Genomic DNA, 18,694 nt, shown 5'->3' on the forward strand with positions numbered 1-18,694 from the left:
AAAAGGCCAGCCATGATTGAATGGCAAAGTAGACTTGATGGGTTGAATGGCCTAATTCTGCTCTTATATCTTATGGCCAGGAAAGTCTTTCACCTGCATGATACAGAACCAGTTTTCAACATTAGTGACCAAATCTTGAAGCAGTAAAAGCTATAATTCTGGTATGTAGTGTATGTAGTGTATGGTTGTGTTCTTTATTACTGTACCGCTGCTGGCAACCCAAATACCACCGACCTTGGTTGTGTGGCAATTAAATTATATCAACTATATCAAGTAGCTGACTAAGATGCAAAGAATTGCAGATGCTGGAATCCTGAGCAAAACACAAAGTGGTGAAGGAACACAGCAGGTCAGGCAGCATCTGTGGAGGGAATGGACACATGTTTGTTTCCTGTCGGGACCCTTCTTCAGACTCTTCATCCTGAAGAAGAGCCCTGACCTGAAATATCGCCTGTCCATTCCTCCCAAAGATGCTGCCGGACCTGCTGAGTTCCTTCACCACTTTGTGTTTTGCTCAAATAAATTATGGAGTTTGGAAAGATCTTTTCCCCATAATGTTATGTTTTTTTAATCATGCAATAAAAATAAACAATCCTAAGTGTAACCTTGTAGCAATTAGAATAAATACCAGTCAAACTGTGGTGGGTATATGGAACGAGCTGCCAGAGTAAGTAATTGAGGCAGGTACTATAACAATATTTAATAGACATCTGGACAGGTTCATGGATATGAAGGGTTTAGAGGGATGTGGGCTAAATGTGGGCAGGTGGAACTAGTGCAGATGGCACATCTTGGCCAGCATGGGCAAGTAGGGCTGAAGAGCCTGATTCCATGTTGTATGACTCCATGTGACATCTATCTATCTATCTATCTATCTATCTATCTATCTATCTATCTATCTATCTATCTATCTATCTATCTATCTATCTATCTATCTATCTATCTATCTATCTATCTATCTATCTATCTATCTATCTATCTGTGATCCCAGAACTACACCAAAACGGTACACGATAGCGCTAACATCTCATCTTGTTTGTTATTATGTCTGCGATCTTGTCTGTCTGTGAGTGTGATCCTGAAATTATGCCAAAACGATACACGATAGCGCTACAATTTTTGGCCCACCTTACTCATCATTGTCCTGTGGTGTGGTGTATCAAGATTTGTTCAGAATGATGGTATATTTTACAAGTTATTCACATTTTAAACTTTACAACCACTTACAAAAATCTCTTCCATCTGCACTGGCAGTTAGCAGCATATGACGTCACAATGCGATCTCACTTACATAAACTGCCCATCAGCCATGTTCCACCCCACAATTACATCACAATGGGATCTCATTTACATTTAAAAAAAACTCCCTTTTAAAGTATACGGCAGCGTTCCACCATTATATCACAATGGGATCTCATTTATATTAAAATAAACTCCATTAAAAAAAACACAGCAGCTTCCACCTCACAATTACATCAAGGGGGGTAGGGAGGGGAGAGGGGTAATGGAGGGAGCAATGGAGGGAGGGAGTGACTGAGGGTAGGGGAATGAGAGGAATGGAGATGTGAGGGAGCGAGTGGGGGAGGGGAGGAGGAGAGGGGAAAGAAGAGGGAGGGTGAAGAGGAGGGATGAGGGGGGATGGAGGATAGGGGTAGGAAGATGGATGGTGAGGCGCACTTGGGGAGGGTTGCCGTGACTCACGTCACAAGAGGGATCTCTGGCATCACAACGGGAACCCATCAGCCTGCGCAGTTGGGGACTATGTGAGTGGTGGAATATTGCGTTCGGGGACCATTCCTAGCATGTGACATGGACCCAACTGGTCCCACTTGGTCTAGTATATTTCTAAAACTCTCATCTTGTTTGTTTGCATGCATGCGTGTTTGTGAGTTCTGGAAACTCCGCCAAAACGGTACACGATAGATTATTGTTATATTTTACATTATTGTAACTTTAAAAAATCACTGATCCACTTGCCCTGCACGTCAGTCGCGTTCGATGTCACAGCATTGGACGTCACAGCGTTCGACGTCACAATGACATCACAATGGGATCCCGAATTTCTTTTTTTTTTAAATCACCATGTTTTTTTTTGGCGTGTACTTGCCTGACTTCACTATGGAGACCCGAGTGCGTTGGAGGAGCGGGCCAAATGGGTCCGCACTTGGTCTAGTATTGAATTAAATTTGTAATCAATGCAACTTGAGAGGGAAAGATAGATCAGCCATGATTGAATGACGGAGTAGAATCAATAGGCCGAATGGTCCAATTTGGCTCCTATGACTTAAGAACTTATGAACAAAGCAGTCACCTGTGGCACACGAGTCTTTACCCCTTTGTTTTATTTGCATTTTGGTTGAAGTGAAAAACCTTCAACCAACATCCTTCAACCAGAATTTAACTTCATGCCTCTTAATTTTTTTTGATCTTTCAAGGAAATTAATCAAACCTTTTTAGCTTTAACGCACTAATTCATTAAGTGTCGTGATTAATAATGCTCTGAGTTAAATTAGTAGATACTGCACTTAACAAACTATGTTATTTTTAAATGCACTGGTCCGTGATTAATGAACTGTTGTATAACGTTTAACTTATAATTTGATTAAGGTTGACTGAACATCAAGTGAAACCATGGAGGTGCAGCCCAATTAAAGCTACAGGTCAGAACTCTCAGCCTCAGTCACAAAAAGACAGCATTGCAGAATACGTCTACATGCAGCTACAGTTTACAGAATACACTACGAGTGTCATTCAAATCGATTTAACATTTCTACCCTAGATTGCCAGCAAAGTTACAGGATTAATTGCAGATCTGAAGTAATATCCAATTTAAAAGGCCCTATTTAACTGCAACCTGTTAATGTTATCCAAGTGTGTAATATGTGTGTCAATTTAGTTAAATTAAGTTTAGTTTCGAGATATGGTATGGAAACAGGCCCACCAACACCACGTTGACCATCAGTCATCCGTTCACAGAGTTCAATGTAATAAACTAGGGGCCAGTGAACCTACAAAATTGCATGTCTTTGGAATGAAGGAGGAAATTGGAGCACACGTGGTCACAGGGAGAACATACAAACTCCGCACAGACAACACCCGTAGTCAGGATCGCACCTGGTTCTCTGGCACTGTGAGACAGTAGCTCTACTGCATCGTCACTGTGCCGCCCAATTGAATTGAATAGTAATTAACAATAAAGCCTTTAATTTTAACTGCTTTACCTTCCAGCATGCTGACATGCATTGCATCATTAGCTTTCTTGGGTACGCTGAGCATTACTTCGAGACCATCTTTTAATTCCCCTTTGCCTTCTTCACAGCAGGTTAAAAGTTCCTATTGACAGAAACATTTAAAAAATGCTACAAATCAAATTAAAAACAATTCCATATTTAATTACTTAATTTTCACAAAATTCCCTTCCCCATCCCTATTCCATTTATTTATAGTAACCATGTTACAGATGACTGGAAAAATGAACCAAAATGAGTAAACTCATGTGCATTACATGCAGGAGTTAATGTAATTTTGTTTTAATTACATGCAATGGACATTGGTAAGCTTGTCCCTAATTGCAATGTGTTCAAGAGGAATGCGGGAAGACCAGTAATTGCTGAATCTGTCTGTCCTTTAAATAAATACATCCTATTTCCCGTTTAAGATCAGGTGTCCTCCTATTCCTAAATCAAGTTTTCCCAGCCTTCTGATATTTTTCAAATCTCTCGCAAGTTGAGACTAATGTCTATGTTTTCCTTCGACCGCCGTCTTGGCCACAGCCCAGCAACCCACAGTACTGTATATAAACTGGTTAAAACAGTGAAACCCTGTTTTACAGTGGTGTGGCTAAACACTAGAAGTGATTTCAGAAGACTCTCAGTCTGGCACTGAGTGAGGCTGCATGCAGTTCAAAAATAAATCAAGCCCAGAAGAAGCTACCTAGTACCAACCTGCCTATAATAAAAACCCTTGCCTATTACCTGCCACTCTTTGACCGGCCTCTTCCCTTTTCCAGCTTTCGTCTCCCCCCCCCCCCCCCCCCCACAATCAGTCTGAAGAAGGGTCTCCTCCAGAAACGTCACCGATCCATGCTCTCCAGAGAAGGTGCCAGACCTGCTGAGTTATTACATCCTTTTGTGTCCTTTTGTGTATTAACCAGCATCTGCTGTTCTTTGTTTCTACCTAGTACTCAATAAATACAACAAATATACGACAAAAGGCAAATAACCTATTGCTCCATTCTACCTCAGTCCATATTATAAATGTTATAATTTTATGATGTACGACTTCTGGTGATATTGACAGATATACCTTGACAGAAATATCGAGAGTTTTGCATACCTTCAGTAGGAGCTGGTACTTTGTGATTCTCTGAACAGGTTTAATTAAATAGGATGAAATTGAATTGGCCAGACCATGCCTTTGTTGAATTTCCTGTAAAGAATATATTAAATACAGAATGACTCCAAATATCGAATTCAAGATGGCGAACAAATGCAGTGCTTTTTAAGGCGGTGTACCGGCACCTCTACAAAGTTAAAGGTTAGTATTTTGTTTCCCAGCCAATTTGACACTTATATTTATTGATCGTGCATACCTGCACCTTTTTCTCTACAAAAAAGGAACTATACAAATACATCAGTTTAATATATAAAATTTCCTTTTTAATTCAAGCAAAACAAAGGGACATTGTGTCTATCTTCAGTTCAAACCAGCATCTGCAGTTCCTTCTTACACATTGTGTCCACCGGGTGGCGCCAGCAATGGCTGCCTCGCCAACAGTCTGTCAGTCCTTTCCTTCTTTGTGTTTTAATGGTATGTGTTAAATGCATGTTTTTAGTGTTCTTTAGCTTGTTTATATGTAGGGTGTGGAGGGGGGAGGGAGGAGGGGGGGTTGGGGGAAACATTTTTAATCTCTTACCTCGACAGAGATGTGATTTTTTTTCCGTATCGTTTCCCCGTCCGCACTGCGGCCAAACATCGAGGAGTTGGCGCCCTTTGCTGGAGATCCATTTTTGAGAGCTCCACCACGGGGAGCCCACGCAACTTTAACATCACAGAGCTCGCGATCCCTTTTCCAGGGGTCGACCTCGGAGCTCCAACCGTGGGTGCTTGAGGACTTAACATCACAGAGCCTGCGGTCTCTGGTCAGAGGTAGACAAAAATGCTGGAGAAACTCAGCGGGTGCGGCAGCATCTATGGAGCGGAGGAAATCGGCAACGTTTCGGGCCAAAACCCTTCTTCAGACCCGGTTTCGGCCCGAAACGTTGAGTTTCTCCACCATTTTTGTCTACCTTCAATTTTCCAGCATCTGCAGTTCCTTCTTGAACGTCTCTGGTCAGAAACCGACTTTGGAAACTCCAAGCCGCAGGAGCTTCGATCGCCCCAACGCGGTGGCTTCGACCGCCGGCTGTGGGAGCTTCGATCGCCCGGGAGAATAAAGAGGAAGAAGAGTGGACTTTTATTGCCACAGGAATGTGGGGAATCTGCTGTGGTGGATGTTTATGTTAACTTTTATGTAGTTGTGTTTCTTGTTGCTTTTTTCTTCGTATGGCTGTATGGCAATTTGCATATCACTGTACTTTAATTGGTACATGTGACAATAAAAGACCTTTCAAACCTTTGAAAACATTTGATTGCCTAGCAGCACAACGTTAAGCAGTGGAATTTACCTAAAACCAATGATATAAGGTGATCATGTAAATATCAAGTACACTTCTGGAAATTGTAACATTCTCCTGTCTGTGTACAGCCATCTTCGCACAGCTGAAGCCAGACACCTAAATCAACGTACAATCCACAACTGATGTTCAGAGTATGTTCAGAGTGGGTATCCTATTAGAAAATAAAGGAGTCATGTTCAACAATTTGTTGAAATCTAGATTAACCATTTAATGTTTTAGTTTAACGTGATCTTTCTAAAATGCTTGAAATTCTTAAATTTTAGAATTGAAAATTGAATTTCCACAAAGCAAATACTGTGAATTCCTATCCATGAGGAAAACCTTTTGAGTGCAGGTATGTTTATCCAGCAGCTTGCCAGTGTAAAGCCCCCTCAACCCTCCAGCAAGATCTCAAGTCATCCTTATTAAAGGTAAGCTTCTCTTCATAAAGGCGTCCGAAACACCACCACTCTCAACCCAGTTGTCTACCTCCAATGGAAAGATGACTGCCAGAAGTGTCTTCATAGTGTCTTTGGCCATGTCATAGGAGAAGAATTAGGCCATTCGGCCCATCGAGTTTGCCGACATTGGTGCAAACCTATGTAAGCAGACCGAAGAAGGGCCTCGACCCGAAAGGTCATCTATTCCTTCTCTCCAAAGATGCTGCCTGACCCGCTGAGTAACTCCAACGTTTTGTGTCTATCCTCTGAGCAGAATATTATTTGGTGTTCACAAGGAGATGCTCCATACATGATTCTGAAGCCACCACACTTTCTAAGCATGATTACTGGAAAGAGGTCAGTTTGCACTGATTCAATATGACAATTTCGCGTTGATACATTTCTAGGCCACGAGCTTTAAAGTCAGTAAAGCTTTATGAAAAACAAGAAATATTTTACTTTATCTCTCTGATTGTCAATTTTAACAGAATCATATTAAATTAAAACAATAACTGCTTAATCTAGATTTCAAAGATGATTGAAAATGAACTCTTTATTTTCTAATAGGGTACCCGCTCTGAACAAATCTCTATTCTGGTAAATAATACACAATTAAAACACTACATTACATGAATATGGAACAAGATAGTAAATTAGCTGCAGCCTCATACTGTCTTAAAGGGGCAGGAAATTTACTAGTAACATTGTTTCTCATTTTAATTCACTTGAGTGAAGTGGATGTCTTTAGTTGTTATAAACTACTGCATCGTGTGGGAGAAAGAGTAAGTCATCAGTGCCACAGGTAACAGCATGTAACCCCAGCTGTTCACAATTCATATCAATAATCATGATGAAGGGACCACGTATGATATATCGTGTTTGCTGACAGTCCAGTGCTGGATGGTAGTGTAAGTTATGAGGAGGATGCAGAGAGTCTTTGGGGGATTTAGATACTAAAATGCAGTATGTCATGAAGTTATTCATGGAGACATATCAAATAAAAATAATTGAGAAAAGTGAAATAATGTTGTAAAATAACATAAAGCATTCTGTTCCTTTAATTTGACCATTTAGGAATTTATATCATTGTCATCATTTTGAGGGGTTTCCTAAAAGAGACCCATAACTTCAGTTGAGACTTCCACAAAGCAAAATCTCTGAATTCCCATCCACGAGGAAATCCTTTTGAGTGCAGGAATGTTTTTAATCATTAGCATTTCTCATGAACGGCAAAGGAATTAAACTCAACTTTGTAGAAATTATTAAATATACGAATTGGCAAAATGTTATAAAAGCATTCAAGGTATTTGAATGATTCTTTTACATCAGCCTATATGTCTCTTGGCTATTGGAAGTTCAACTCAACACTTAGTACTGTATATTGAGAGATATTTTGATTTATCTGGAATTTTTAGTTATATTTGTCTGAACTAGAACAAGAAAAAATGATTCACTCGTGAAAAGTGGCACCACATATATGATTTGAGGGAGCTAGTTTTTCAATATTCATGAATATTTCTGCATTTCAAAGTCTTAATAGATATTTGAAAATATATCCTCAGGTACCAATGAGAATTAAAATGCCCTATCACTACTTATGGATAAAATTTTGCATAATGTACCTTATCTCTAATTACAATATTTATCTTTTTGTTTGCAAAGGTAAACAAGTACAGATGGTAACTATATAATCTACTTACATCAAAAAATGCTCCTGCATGCTCTAAAATTAACTGGCTGGAGTCAGGTTTGTTCTTGCAGTATGAGACATACATCTGGAATTTGTCTGCCTGTGCAGAAAGAAAACAAATATTAATTTAGATTCAGGTAAGATAAATCAATATACCAGTCAGACCTTTGTAGTTACAATGCTGAGAAAAGGACACATCAATTAACTGTAGTGTTACTTAATTTGCACTTTGATATTTGGCCTGAGTGAATGATTGTTGTCATCAGTCTGTATGCTCCTTGGCTATTGGAAGTTCAACTCAACACTTAGAACTGTGTGTTGAGAGATATTTTGATTAAGGCAATGCTTCATTGAAATTCCATTTTGAATTATACAACATTCAAAATTATGAATTGGCCCTGAATTATACCATTGGCTATAAATATGACATTTAAATCCTGAGAAGTTCTGAATGACACAATCATCTTGTGATGATCATCATGTTACAGACTGCAAAGCATTTCCCAATTGAAATCCTAAAGTCTTGCTCAGTCTTGGATAAGGGCCTGTACCAAGTAAAAATAAATGAAGAAAGTGATAGCAGTCACTATCTCTTTTGGGCATTATTTATGACAAAGGGCCAACAATCTTCACACACAGTAAAGGCTTATTTATTAATTGGCAAATGTTGAAATGACACAGTCTTGTCTGTTTGGAACTGATGGAACCTTTTACATTAAAAAAATTCTGAAGTCACAAAATTGCAACTTAAAAATAATTACCTAAATAAATAATGTGAACTAAACCTCTGTTTATCTCTGTTGGGATCTTCTTGCAGTGAAATTAAAACCAGGGATAACACAACACTACTTCATACATTAAAAATCTGTAGGAGATCATTAAACATTTATTTTTGATGATGATATAAAAATACTTCACTCACCCAAGTGACAAAACAATGGCCTACATCTTCTGGCAACTGTTCATATTTCTCCAGTTCTTTCAGAAAGGTACTGAAATAAATGCACAGCTTGAATTATACACAAACCACATTACTCTGTTGCTCTAGTCCTTTGCTGTTTGTTTATAATTTTAAGAGTACCGTTATATCTGCTCAGTGTATTTTATATAAAAAGATATTTTAACCTTGACAGACTGACATTTTAAAGGAAGTAGTTTACTGTAAATGAATGGGAGATTCTAAGGTTATGACACAACTTTTAAACATAAATCAAGTAAGACAGTTTTTACTTACGCTTTGAGAAAGAAGTGTAACTTGTATGTTTAAAACTTGCCTCTTTGGAAACCGAAACACACTGGTCCATAAAGCAGATTGTTTCTACTTTACAAGAACATATGAAGGGCTCAATATGGGACGTGTATCTTCATCCTACAACAGACTTGTTCAACTTTCCATCTTTATCAGTTCATCTGGTGGTCCAGTGGCACAGCAGTAAAGCTGCTGCCTCACAGTGCCAGAGGCCCGGGTTCAATCCTGACCTTGGGTGTTGTTGTGTGGAGTTTGCATGTTCTCCCTGTAACTGTGTGGTTTCATCCTGGTGCTCCGGTTTCCTCCCGTAATCACAAAGACGTGTGGGTTTGTTGGTTAATTGGCCCTTTGCAAATTGTCCCTAGTGTATAGTGGGATAACGAGGGTGTGAATGGGTGATCAATGGTCAGCATGGACTCGGTGGGCCGATGGGCCTGTTTCCATGCACTATCTCTAAACCTCCAGAGACACCCAGGGCATGCAACTAATTCTGTTTTTTCAGGCCATTGCATATAGAAACTGGGCATTTAATGCTTGTTTTATTTGTGAAATTAAATTGGGATTGACCTGAGCCTGTGTTGTGAAAATAATAGTCAGTTCTCCAGCAATTAAACTAGTTATCTTTAAAGGCACAATTGCAGCCTACCACCTAAAATATGCATTGTAATTATTTTAACTTGCCTGATTACGGCAGAAAAGAACAGATATGCTTCTTCATCACTACATTAATATCCTTTGATGCCCTTTCATACTTCTGAAGAAATTCAGGTCAATTTCCCTTCTGTAACCAGGGGTGATGAGGCTAATCACAGTGTTAGTCTCATTACCACAGCGAAACTCAAGTGACAGAGTAAGTTCAGTTATCAAGTTCAGGGAGGCACAGTGGCAGAGCAGTAGAGCTGCTACCTCACAGCGCCAGAGACCTGGGACCCATCCTACTGCTAATGCGGAGTTTGCATGCGCAACTTGTGACCACGTGGGTTTTCACCGGGTGCTTCGGTTTCCTCCCACATCCTATAGATGTGCAGGTGTGTAGGTTAATTGGCTTCTGTAAATTGCCCCCGAATGTGCAGGATACGAAGGTGGAATAACATAGCACTAGTGTACAGGTGATCAATGGTCGGCCTGGTCTCGCTGTATCTCTAAACAACACATCAGCGATTTGTGACCACGTTATTTTCCTAAGGATATTTGCTAAACCTGGGGGCCAGTTCAGTAACAATGGAATATTAAGATTTGTTGGCTCTCTAAGTAAAATCATGTCACTGTTGATGCTTTTATCTACTACCTTCATTATGTCCCACAGTTCTTGACCAATGCCAATGGGGACAATTTCTGAGGACTCCAACCCCTTCCAGAGTTTAAATAGATTCATAAGGTTCTCTTGTTTTTTCAGTCTATTCATAAAATCAGAATAATTTCAGTAAATCCATTCTGTAGTTCTTCACAAGCTTTTAAATCTTTCCTGAAGTCTTGTGCCAAAAACTGGATATACTGCAATATTCAAATTGTGGCCAAACCAGTTCGATAGAGACTGATCAGAATGTATTTGGTTTTGTAGTCAATGCCTCTGTTTAGAAAGCCCTAGATCCTTTAAGTTTTTTGCAATCTGCCATCTTGCTTTCAACAAATCACACACATTTCCTCCCAAAATGTAACCCTTCATATTTCTCAGATTAAATTTCACATGACAACTATTCGTCCGATCTACCAACCTGGCTATCTCCACTTAACACTTATTCAGAGCAAGACACAAAGTGCTGGAGTAACTCAACGGGTCAAACAGCATCTGTGGAGGGAATGGAGAGGTCATGATTTGGAGTGTCTTGAAGAAGGGTTCCACTCAAACCGATGCCAATCTATTCACTCCACAGATGCTGCCTGATCCGCTTGAGTTATGCCAGCACTTTGTGGTCAAGACACCAGCATCTGCAGTTCCTTGTGTTTCCACCTCTTATTCAGAGTTCACTATACCACATTTCATGCCATCTGCTAATATGGAGACTATGTCCTGCATTTAGTTCATAGCCAGCGCGCGCGCGCGCACACGCACACACACACACACACACACACACACACACACACACACACACACACACACACACACACACACACACACACACACACACACACACACACACACACACACACACACACACACACACACACACACACACACACACACACACACACACACACACACACACACACACACACACACACACACACACAATATGTATAGTCTACGAACTATATAATGCAGGGTAGTTAATATACAATATAATATATATATAATATATAATATAATATAATATATAATAAACAGGGTAGTCTTCGTATCGTCCTGGAGACTCAACTGTAAACTTTGCTACAGTCTAAAAACATACATTTTACCAATACTGTCTCCTGTTATTAACATTTAAAAAAATATTTCCATAATAGCCCTTTTATTCCAAGGTTTACAATCTTTAAAAACTTGCAAACTTGTTATGTAGTGTCTTATCTAGAGCTTTATGGAAGTAAATATATCATTTGTATTTCCCTCATCAGAACATTTTATCAAGTTAGTTAGACACAATTTGGCTCAAACAAATCCATGCAGGCTTTCTCTAATCAATCCACAATCTAATTTATCACTAATTCTAGAAACAATGATTTGCAAATGTTGATTCTTTTTAAAACAAAGTGCTGGAGTAACTCAGTGGTCAGGCAGCATAATTGAAGAACATGGATGGGTGACATATGGGGTTGGGACCTGAAATGTCACCTATCCATGTACCCCAGAGATGCTGCCTGACCCGTTGAGTTACTCCAGTACTTTGTCTCTTTTCCAATTGCTAATTCTTTCTTAACTTCAACCCAGTAGCCTGTGAATCTGTGTATCTGTTGATCAGCAGATCTGCTGGTCTAACACAAGCTATTGGGTTCCAAAACCTTCAAGGGATAACACCCTGAGATCCACAGTGTCCACCGCGGGGAAACAAAGGATTTTCATTGAGCTGACAGTCAATTGTGAGGAGCTATCCAACACTTACTTGTTATGAAATTCATAGATCTCCTGAATATTTCCAAATACAATATGTTCCTTGTTAATAATACCAGGTGGGATTTCCTCCACTCCACTGGTCATTTCCCAGAAATAGCTCTGAAATGCGATAAGAGGGAATAAACATAAATAATTGCATTCTTTTGAGCTTCTTTCAGATCACGGTTCTCAGTATAATACACATCTGTATGAAAGTGACATTGGCATGCCTTTTGACCATGTTTTTTATTAAATATATTCGTTCATGTTCAAATTGGAATACATCGATTTCTTGCACATGTTGTTATCATATATAAACATCTTTGCAAAAGCAAGTCAAGTAGTCTTTTACTCAAGTTGAATGGTTTTCCATCATGTAATCTGAACATTATAGAGGTACAACTGTACAGATAAGGTTCAACTTTATTTTCAGAAGGATAGAAAGATCAAATAATGCTTGGAAAATACACATCTAAGTTGAGAAGAGCAACATACTGATTTTGGAACACAAATACACAAACACGTTACGTTAGAAAAGCCACGAAGAAAGCAAGAAAACAAGAAAACAAGAGCAAATTAGACCATTCGGCCCATCAAATTTGCTCTGCCATTCGATCACGGCTGATTTATTTTTCCCTCTCAACCTCATTCTCCTGCCTTCTCCTTGTAACCTTTGACACCCTTACTAATCAAGAACCTATCAATTTCCATTTTAAAAATACCCAAGGACTTGGCCTCCACCTCCATCTGTGGCAATTAATTCCACAGATTATTTCTAGTGAGATGAAATTGAAAAGTAATGCTAAAAGTGTATAGAAACTTGGGTAGACCACAATGGAGGACAGAATGTCCATTTAAATGATGGACCAACTGATTGGATCCAATTTTCATATAAATCCTAAGCAGGTGACAAAATTTTCCATATTGTACAAGAAAGGTTTCACACAAAAGGAATACGGCAGGTTACCCTCCAGTGCCACGTTCTACAGAAGCACAGAATTAAACTTTAGTCAAGTTTGCCCAATTCCTTTCTCATCCAAATGACAGTATAGGAGCAGGAAAACAGAATAAGAAGAGTCAACAATAAATCACAAAAGAGTGGTTTCACAAATTATTTATTTATGAGTTATTTGTCATCACTAAATACCAAATAGAATAAGACAGAGGAAGGAATCTGTGCCAACACGTCATGTGTTCTAACTCTTCAATTTATTCGTTTGCTCCCATTTTCAGAAATTATTTTGTAGAGAGGCCATAGCAAAGATTAGTTAGAAACATAGAAACATACAAAAATATGTGCAGGAGTAAGCCATTCGGCCCTTCGAGCCAGCACCGCTATTCAATATGATCATGGCTGATCATCTAAAATCAGTACCCCACTGCTGCTTTTTCCCCATATCCCTTGATTCCTTTAGCCCTAAGAGTTAAATCTAACACATTAATTTATACATAACTAAAACTCTGATCTTGTTATCTTCCAGTTTGGCCATTCTATTTGCGCAAAAACGGTACGCAATAACGCTACGATTTTTTGCCAGCTTACTCACCGTTCTCCTGATCGGAACTTTTGTTCCGATCAGTGGAAGCTGGTAAGAGTTATTTAGGATTAAAAATCTTAAAAAACGCGCGTGCGCAGATCGATTGCCTCTCCTGCCATTCAACGCCGCATGGATCAGTCCCTTCTGCTGTCACTCTGCAGGACGGTCCGCCCCTTCCTGCACCATCACGTCTTTACTGCAGCTGCGGGAGGCTCTGGATGGCCGGCGGAGGTCTCCAACCGGACACAATTTTTGGAGGGAGGGACCGGAAATGGCCCGACCCAGTCCGACCCCATTCAGCCTGACCCGACCCGATCCACGCCGACCCGACCCGACCCAGCCTGACCTAGCCCGACCCGACCCGACCCAGCCTGACCTAGCCCGACCCGACCCGACCCAGCCTGACCTAGCCCGACCCAACCCCGCCCAGCCCAGCCCGACATGTAGTCGGAGATGACGCCGATGTCGCCAAGTAGAAAGCGGGGACTCTGATCCCGGTGGAGAACAATCAGCGAAGCGACCAGCAGCCAGCGACCAGCGAAGTGACCAGCGTCCACTGTAAGTCCCCATCGCACCGCCAACTCCTTCCCTTCTGGTCCCCCTCGCTGGCTCCTGCTCCCCCTCCCCCGTGATAACGCACTCTCTCCCATGGCTCTTCCCCCATCTTTTCTCCGAACTCTCTTCCCCTCTGCCCCCACACCCCCCCCCCGCCCACACAACACTCCCCCCCACACCTCTCCCCCCCACACCCCTCGCTCCGCCACACCCCTCCCTCCCCCACACCCCTCCCTCCCACACACCCCTCCCTCCCACACATCCCTCACAACCCTCCCCCTGCCCACACATACCCCCTCTCCCACACACCAATCCCCCCCACAACCCCCCAGCCCACACACCCCTCCCTCCCACAAACCACCCCCCGCCCAGTGGCAGCCCAGGCTTACAGGCTAAATCCAGCTCAACTCTGCCTGTTCCCCCAGGTTAACCGACAGCCCTGGACTGACGGGCCACCGGCTCAAAGCAGTGGAGTTAACACTTCTTCTCCTCGCTGGCTGTAAGCCTGGGCCGCTACTGCTCCGGGCCAGTGTCCCGTCAGTCCAGGGTCACCCCGGACATCTCCGGCTGCCCCCCGTCTGGGATGGGACACTCGGGAGGGGACGGGGACAGTCCAGTAGCAATTCAACAGCACTTGCAGCGCCGGGTGACCCGGGTTCGATCCTGACTACAGATGAAACGCAGGTCTGTATCCCTGCAGCAGCACAGCTGCCGAGAATGTTTATCACGAGTGACCTTTGACAAATCCCATAATTTCTTGCGTTTTTCGGAATACCAAACTCGCTTATTCCATCTCACTGAAAATAAACCTTGGTGCTTGTTTTTTTGCTTCCTCTATGGCTTTTCTCAGCTGTAACGTGTTTGTTAGTGATTTTGTGTACTTTTGATATAAACCCTAAACTCTTTCCCTGCCCTCATGTCTTTATTCATCAACAAGTGGTTAATTGTCTCTTTCATTTCAGTGAAATATATATTTCCTGCATTCTGATGAAGATGTTTTAAATGCCTCAGTTTTTGCTAACAATGTTACCTATTTTATGTTCCCAAATTCCAAACTCATCAAATTCAGCTTCTAGTACAGGTCCACCACAAATTTTCGAGCAACTGGTGGTCTGGCACCTCCTTGAATCCAGATAAAATTACAAAAACGCACTTGAAATTCCCCCTCTCCACTGGAAGTCCCCCCGGAAATGTGGTGCCTAGGCCGGATGAGGCGACTTATCTCAACATCATCGGGACTTCTGCAGCCAATTGGGGCGGCCGGGGCTCTGGAACTCTGGCCCAGCTGAAGCTGGCAGTTCCGTTCCCATAGCTGACTTCCGAGGCTGAATTAGCAGGCCAATATCTTGGCACCTCGGCATTCTAAGCGTACCGCTCTGGTACCATTCAACCTCTCGGAGGCCATGACCTCCATTGGTCTGGCAAAAACAGATAATCCAGAAAGGCTCTGGAATCAAGGGTGCTGCAAAATAGGTGGTAGACCTGTAATCTAATTTACGTCAAACATGTTCTTTTCTATTATAAAAATATTATGGCGATTACTGCAGAACCCTGCACAATGGAGCACTTCTACCTGTTGTTTAGGAGATTCAGATATGAAAGCATCTCTCAAACACGCGTTTTTTAAAAAACTTAGTTCGGATTGCTACATCACCTGGAGTGAAACCTCAACAGTGTCATTATCACATCATACCTTTCGAAAATCTAAAGGGAGTTATATTGGCAATTGCTCATTACTATCAAGTGGAAATCACATATCAAATAATAAACATAATAAACATTAATCCCAGAATGTATGCAAGTATTATGTAGTGGACAATTTCATGCCAACTCAAGTAAACAACCTTTATGATTAAATATATATTTGATAATCTGCAGGAGTGAGATAACAGCATACCTCAAGACACTCGTGTAAATCTCGAACATAAGCTTTTTCAGTCTGCAGGAGCTCAGCCATTATAAACCTGGAAAGGAAATGGGAAAAATATTTTGTTTGAAATGTGATTAAAAGTTTCTATCATTTGACATTAAAACAGTAGCTGCGTTCAATCTAAATGTTTCAAATTTTGTTCTTCTGTAAGAAAACGAGAAAATTATCACACAATAATTGCATATCATGTAATTGAACTTTGGTTTCCGACAGATACTGAATACAACTAGGATCAAGCAAGAGTCAGCAGGTCAATACTTTCAGGGACAAGCAGCATTTTACCCGGTCAATTACAATACACCTTTAGAGTTTCTCAAATTTTGATTCTTAGGTTTATCTGCTCTCCAACACTGCTGGCCTCAGGAATACCTTCTTCCTCTCCATTATTAGGCTTCTCAACAGTCTTTCCATAAGCTAGTAGGTACTGTCCTATTCACCTGTATCCCATTGATAACATTGGACTTTGTCTAAAGAACTGATGTGTTACGTTGCACGATGATGCTGAGAACTATATTAGTTTAGTTTAGTTTAGTTTAGAGATACAGCGCCCTTATGGGCCTGTCCCACTTAAATGACTTTTTAGGCGACTGCAGGAGACTATGCGGTCACTACATGGTCACAACATGTTCTCAGGTGGTTGCCGGGTGGTCGTGAGGAGCTCCCACATTCTGAAACGAGTCGCGAGTTAATGTCCTCGGAGTTTCACAGACGTGTGTCTCTGGCTTCTTAAAAGTTGTCTCCACTCCTTCTTCCCCCTTTCCCCCCTCTTTTAAAGAACTTACGTGACCCATCCCGTACACTGTGCTTTCACAGTCTTAATTATAGCGCCAACCGTCCTGTTCATCGTGGTGTGTGTCTGTACCACATTGGCTTTGCAGTGTGTGTGTGTGTGTGTGTGTGTGTGTGTGTGTGTGTGTGTGTGTGTGTGTGTGTGTGTGTGTGTGTGTGTGTGTGTGTGTGTGTGTGTGTGTGTGTGTGTGTGTGTGTGTGTGTCACTCTGACAGTCGCCGTTCCAGTTGCCGGTTTTTCAGGCCTTGACAATCACCTAAGTGGGACAGGGCCATTAGGGTCACCGAATCTGCACCAACCAGCAATCCCCACCCATTAACACTATCCTAACACACACTAGGGACAATTTACGCTTTACAATTTACAATTTACAATGTCTCTCAGTCTGAAGAAGGGTCTTGACCCGAGACGTCGCCCATTCCTTCTCTCCAGAGATGCTGCCTGACCCACTGAGTGACTCTAGCATTTTGTGTCTGCCTTCGATTTAAACCAGCATCTGCAGCTCTTTCCTACACAGGGACAATTTACTCTTATACCAAGCCAATTATCCTACAAACCTGTACGTCTTTGGAGTGTGGGAGGAAACCGAAGATCTCGGTGGAAACCCACGCTGCCATGCGGAGAACGTACAAACTCCGTACAGACAGCAACCATAGTTGGGATGAAACCTGGGTATCTGGAGCTGCAAGCACTATAAGGCAGCAACTCTACTGCTGCTCCACAGTGCTGCCCGGCATCTGCACTCAATATCTTCCCCATTGCTCTGTCGATTGTACTTTAATTTGAACTGATTGTATCTATATATGGTATATGATGTGTTTGGGTAGCCTGAAAAACAGGCTTTTCACTGTACATCGGTATATGTGACAATAATATACCTCATACTAAGAAATAATATGAATTTCCTGCTAGGATTATAAAACTCAGCTCAATCTTTTTCCAACCAAATTATTGATCAATTGGGAAGTGGAATGCTACATTCAGTTTGTGTATTTCATGTAGATATAGGATATTTTAAGAACAGTTTTACTTTTCACGACAAGGGAACATTACACATGGAAAAGCTGCTATCCCCAGAGGTAAATAAAATTAAATGGAGAGAGTCTAACTTGGAATATATGCAGTAACTGTGCATTCTGAACTTAGATTGGAATCATCATGTCTTTGGCTACGCTAAGGTTTTTATTTTATGCACCAGTATTAAGGTTATTAATTTACTGAATTAAAACAAATATATATATATTATCATTTTGTATTGCATTCACGGGTCTGTTAAGCTGCTGGAGGTCAGAATTTCATTGTTACATTGTTGAACACACAAATGGTGGAAAAAGGAATTAGAATGAGGCGAATTAAAGAGCTTACGAACCCTTATGAACAAAAAATGCTAGAAATACTCAGTGGTTCAGGCAACGTCTGTAGCAACAGTTAGCTTTCCAGGTCAATGGAAAGTCATTCTGCCAGCACTTTGTTTTTATATCAGACTTGGAGCATCTGCAGTATATTGTTTTGGTGTCATGAACCGTTTTAGTGTGTGGGAAAAGGATCAGAATAGATGCTTTTAACTATGATTGAGTGGAACCTAGATAACTGTGCATATTTTAGCTAAGAGGCCAAAAACTCTTTACATATCTACACGTTAGAACATGTCAAGTTAATGACCAATGATTCTCTAAAGCGCTCAGATGAAGAATTCCAGAGATTCCAATAACAGCTACAATGCTCCCAGCAATGATACTGTCTTGAGTAGGAAGGAACTGCAGATGCTAGTTTACACCGAAGATGGACACAAAATGCTGAAGTAACTCAGCGGGGCAGGCA

At 41.2% G+C, this 18,694-nt stretch overlaps 1 protein-coding gene across 5 annotated transcripts in view; it reads right to left on the bottom strand.

The window, feature by feature from the left end:
• Positions 1 to 18,694, bottom strand: part of kalrn (kalirin RhoGEF kinase) — a 612,442-nt gene that overhangs the window by 212,730 nt on the left and 381,018 nt on the right. For all 5 annotated transcript variants that reach the window (XM_033024025.1, XM_033024026.1, XM_033024024.1 and 2 more), the window contains exons 24-29: positions 16,052 to 16,118; positions 12,072 to 12,181; positions 8,710 to 8,779; positions 7,798 to 7,887; positions 4,336 to 4,428; positions 3,222 to 3,333 (exon numbers count right to left, since the gene is read on the bottom strand). In XM_033024025.1, coding sequence (XP_032879916.1) covers positions 3,222 to 3,333; positions 4,336 to 4,428; positions 7,798 to 7,887; positions 8,710 to 8,779; positions 12,072 to 12,181; positions 16,052 to 16,118 — 542 coding nt within the window. The remainder of the gene's footprint in view (positions 1 to 3,221; positions 3,334 to 4,335; positions 4,429 to 7,797; positions 7,888 to 8,709; positions 8,780 to 12,071; positions 12,182 to 16,051; positions 16,119 to 18,694) is intronic.

The sequence above is a fragment of the Amblyraja radiata genome, chromosome 7 (genome assembly GCF_010909765.2).
Source record: "Amblyraja radiata isolate CabotCenter1 chromosome 7, sAmbRad1.1.pri, whole genome shotgun sequence".
NCBI classification, from domain to species: domain Eukaryota; kingdom Metazoa; phylum Chordata; class Chondrichthyes; order Rajiformes; family Rajidae; genus Amblyraja; species Amblyraja radiata.